General features: G+C 56.0%; 1 protein-coding gene across 1 annotated transcript in view; it reads left to right on the forward strand.

The window, feature by feature from the left end:
* The window catches only part of LOC127586946 (uncharacterized), a 38,598-nt gene extending 34,729 nt beyond the window's left edge, over positions 1 to 3,869 (forward strand). The window contains 2 exon segments of the mRNA XM_052044987.1: positions 276 to 334; positions 1,345 to 3,869. Of these exon segments, the coding sequence (XP_051900947.1) occupies positions 276 to 334; positions 1,345 to 1,387 (102 nt within the window). The 3' untranslated portion in view covers positions 1,388 to 3,869.
* Positions 3,870 to 4,821: the final 952 nt, after the last annotated feature.

A 4,821-nucleotide genomic window follows, 5' to 3' on the forward strand; every position in this document is an offset into this window, starting at 1 on the left:
CCGAGGCCTGATGGGCTGTGACTTCATGGGATGGCAGAGCAGACAGGGGCTGAATGGCCGATGCGCGCGCGCGCACACGCACTCACACACACACACACACACACACACACACACACACACACACACACACACACACACACACACACACACAGTCCGTTGAGCACTTGTGAGAGTGCAGGGTTCCTTCCCAGGGCTACGGGCACCGAGGAGACCAGCCTGTGGGAGTGTGAGAGCCCTCCTTACCACTGACGGCTCTGATCCTTTCTCTATTCCAGAAGGAGATCGACCACTACGTGGACCTGGTTCAGAAGCAGGTGTGCTGTGCCGTTGGGAAGTGAGTATCGTTTGACCTCTGAAAACCTCGAGCCCTGCCACTCCCAACCCTGACCGTGAACCCCCACCACATGAGGGTCTCGAACTTTAAGGGGTGGTCCTGGTTTATTGTTCCCTCTCCGGGAACCCATGGACCCCTGTCCCAAGGTGCGAGGCAAACCGTCCCACGCACCCCCACTGAGCATCGCTGTTTTCAGTGCAGCCACCAGGTGGTGCTCAGGAGCAGTTGCCTCCACTGTGCAGACCAGTGTGGGACTGATACCAGGCTGTGGGGGGGAACGGGGCTGTGGGGGGGAGAGCGGGGCTGTGGGGGGAGCGGGGCTGTGGGGGGGAGAGCGGGGCTGTGGGGGGAGAGCGGGGCTGTGGGGGGGAGCGGGGCTGTGGGGGGGAGAGCGGGGCTGTGGGGGGGGAGCGGGGCAGTGGGGGGGAGAGCGGGGCTGTGGGGGGAGCGGGGCTGTGGGGGGAGCGGGGCTGTGGGGGGAGCGGGGCTGTGGGGGGGAGAGCGGGCAGGGGAGAGCGGGGCAGTGGGGGGAGCGGGGCTGTGGGGGAGAGCGGGGCTGTGGGGGGGGAGAGCGGGGCTGTGGGGGGAGAGCGGGGCTGTGGGGGGGCGGGGCAGTGGGGGGGGGAGAGCGGGGCAGTGGGGGGGGAGAGCGGGGCAGTGGGGGGAGAGCGGAGCTGTGGGGGGGAGCGGGGCAGTGGGGGGGGAGAGCGGGGCAGTGGGGGGGGAGAGCGGGGCAGTGGGGGGGAGAGCGGGGCTGTGGGGGGGAGCGGGGCAGTGGGGGGGGGAGAGCGGGGCAGTGGGGGGGGAGAGCGGGGCAGTGGGGGGGAGAGCGGGGCTGTGGGATTGAGGAACGGGAGGCAAGTTTTGGATAATTCTCCATCCTCTCTGGTGAATTGGGATGGGACTCCAGCCACACAAACAAGTTATACCTGTCCCCCCCACCCCCCCCCCCCCCGTCTCATTCCCACCACCCCTCCCGCTGATCCCGATCTTCTCTAACTTTCCCGCAGGATCCAGGAGAAGCTTCCAGGCACAAAAAGGAAGAATGAGTAACAGCTGGCCTCCTGCTCTGGGGCTTTTCCCCCTACCCCCCCCACCCACCTCTTCCCCCCCCCTTCCCCCGCTGCTAAACCCTTACCCACTTCATGTGTATTGGAACGAAACCGCTCGATGTCTGTGTGCTTGGATCTGTGCCGCACTTCCATCCAGCAGTCTGCTGTGACGGACCACAGGGGCTCTGCTCTCGCCTCCCCACCCCCCCCCCCCCCACCCCCCCCCCACACACACAGCTGGGGGTGGGGAAGAAATGGGGAGCGCGGCTGGTACACCACACAGCTATCAGTGCCATAGCTGAACAACATTCCTTTATCGGCTTATGTTGAAATGAGATTTTATATATATGTATACGTGTATATAAACGTGTTATAAATTTGTTGTCGATCTCTGGAACAAACTGTCTGTAATACCTGCTGTAGAAGTTTACTGAGCAAATAAGTGGGGGGGAAATGCTGTTGGCCAAGGCCCCTATTTATTGTGGATGCAATTTAACGTGTCTTTTCGTTATGGGAACTGGCCCCAGGAGCGGGAGCAGTGGGGGTGACTGATGGCAGGAGGACATTCACTGCGTGTTTTCTGAGTGGCTGTTTGTGCCGTCGAGGATGTTTTCTCCTTTCTCTCCTCTCACAGGGCAAGATGTGCAAAGATCTGGGGACCAGGACATGCACCCAGTTTGTCTGGGCCCCCCCCACCTTGATCCTGTTCCCCTTGCGCCCTGGGGGGCTTGTTGTGTGAGGGCTGTGAGAAGTAACACCACCAGTGGAACGTCTGTCACTTCCATCTGTCCGGGAGGTTTTTGAGTAGCCAACGCCAAGGGAGGGCTCGCCAACCGCAGCAGTTAGTTGATTCTACAGTTCATCAGCCAACGCACTCGGGGGGGGGGGCAGTTTCTTTTTGAGAAGGATGGGGCAGGGAGCAAAATTGTTTCTGCAGGGCACCGCTTGGCATTCCTGACGGCCTGAGTGCTTGTGGCTGCTGCACAGTGCTCAAGGGGATTACCAAGGTGGGCAGCTTTGACTGCTGGACAATGAACCCCAGGGGCAAGTGGGCAAGAGCAGAACAAGGTGTTTTCAAATGCCTGTTATTGCTGTAACTGCAGAGACGGTCGATTTAATAGCTTTTGTTTAAAAGAAAACACTTGTTTGTGGTTTGCCACTCTGGGGGTGGGGGTAACACCTCCTTGCCCCCCCCCCAGAGGGCTGACCATTTGTGTTTCATCTAATCTGTGAGTGAGCAGGAGCCCTTCCTTCGGTTCTGTGAACAGCAGGGGACCGATGCAAGCCCTCCTTCCCTCCACACTCGCCCCAGGGATGCACAGAGAGAGCCGAGGCTCAGTGTCTGTGTGTGTGTGTGTGTGTGTGTGTGTGTGTGTGTGTGTGTGTGTGTGTGTGTGTGTCCCAGTTTGCCCTGCGTTTCTGGAGCATGTCCCGCGGCCTGAGAAGTTTCTTGACCTGGTAGAACTGACAGGGTGGGTGTGAGTGCAACTGGGAGTTCCAAGGTGTGTGTGTGTGAGTGTGCAGAGTTAGATGAAGCAGCTGGCAAGTAGGCAATTCCCACAGGGAAAGAAACAAGATTACTGTGATGTCGTTGAGAATAAATTCCATCCCAGTTGTTTATACCCTCCTCTGTGTACGTGAGTTCTTTTAATCCTGTTTCGCCAGTGGATCCGTCTCTGTGCCCTGCATCTAAAGTGTGTTGTGTTGGTTGGACCCAGAGCTGCTCCCAACCCCTCCCACACCCCAGTCCGAGGGTTATACCACCGGCAGTGAACCAAACAGAGATCAGATGCCTGATGGGACATTAAAACTCTGATAATCCACTACTTCGGAAATCCCAGTGGTTCACCGGGATCTGTTTTGTTGACGTTAGGGGGGCCGTATTTGAAGTATTGTGTTGCGTTTTGGTCGCCCTGCTGTGGGAAAGATGTCCTTGAGCTGGAGAACGTGCAGATGGAGATTTACGAGGATGTTGCCGGGAGTGAGTTATGGAGAGAGGTTAGGCAGGTGTGTAAAATCATGAGGGGCGTTGATAGAGGGAATGTGCGCAGTCTTTTCCCCAGGGTTGGGGAATCAAGAACTAGAGGGCACAGGTTTAAGGTGAGAGGGGGGAGATTTAATAGTAACCTGAGGGGCAACTTCTTCACCCAGAGGGTGGTCCGTATGTGGAACGAGCTGCCAGAGGAAGTGGGTGAGGCAGGGACACTAACAACATTTAAAGGTACAGGGATGGGAAAGGTTTAGAGGGATATGGGCCAAATGCGGGCAAATGGGACTGGCTTAGATGCGCATCTGGGTCAGCAGTGGACCGGTTGGGCCGAAGGGCCTGTTTCCGCACTCCTGACTCACGAGCTATTTTTTAACTCACTGTGGCCCCAGTTCCTGTCACTTTAACCTCCGGTCACTGTAAATTCGCCTGGTTCATTGGAAAAATGTATTATACTACTGTGTAACATCCTAAAATAAAAGTATTCGTAAAAGTATGTTGGTGTATTAATAGGAGTAATATCTGATAGTCTGGAAAATCTGCCAATCCTACACGGCACTCCCAAGAGTGCTGGATTATCGGAGTTTTACTGTAGTTGTATTAAGGGTTTCTCCAGCAACCATATCTGTACAATCTAGTCCTGCAGCCTCCTTCATGATGCAGCTAGACTCTCCCCTGCTGCCACAGCCCGTTTCATCATTGAATTTAGTTCTTTCTGGGTACATTAATTCATTGCAAACTCACAACATTATTCCCAGAAAGAATAGAACAGGGGAACATCATGGACCTCGCTTGGGAATTTATCACATCGTTGCTGGTTCCAAAGGCTGGAACTCCCAATCGCACTGGTGGGGAGCGACTGCAGTGGTTCAAGGAGGCAGCTCACCCCCCCCCCCCCCCGCCTTCCCCAGGAGCGAATAGGGATGGGGGGGGGGTAAATGCCAGTGAAGTCAACATCCCCTAAAAAATAACCTGACAAATTCTTTTCAGAAAATGGGAACTCCATGTGAAACACTGGACTTTCCGTGCACCGTCCCATCACACACTCCCGGGAGTGTGAAACGCTGCATTTAGACCTTGTGTAGCTGATTTCCTGTCCATTTAAATTAATTCTAACCTTTTGGGGAGAAGTATCCTCCGCTCCAGCCTGTGTCATCACGTTAAACAAGATGTGACCTCACCCAGTTCTTGTACACTTAATGCCTCAAGGTTACCTTTATCCAGATAAGCTTTGGGTCAGAAAGGTTCACTGACCCCGGGAGTGTGTGATGGGACGTTGTGGAGGAAGCTTCACCCTGTGTCTGACCCCAGGAGTATCTGATGGGACGGTGTGGAGGGAGCTTCACCCTGTGTCTGACCCCGGGAGTGTGGGATGGGACAGTGTAGAGGGAGCTTCACCCTGTGCCAGACCCCGGGAGTGTGTGACAGAACAGTGAAGAGGAACTAAA

This window comes from Pristis pectinata, chromosome 38 (assembly GCF_009764475.1).
Source record: "Pristis pectinata isolate sPriPec2 chromosome 38, sPriPec2.1.pri, whole genome shotgun sequence".
Taxonomy (NCBI): domain Eukaryota; kingdom Metazoa; phylum Chordata; class Chondrichthyes; order Rhinopristiformes; family Pristidae; genus Pristis; species Pristis pectinata.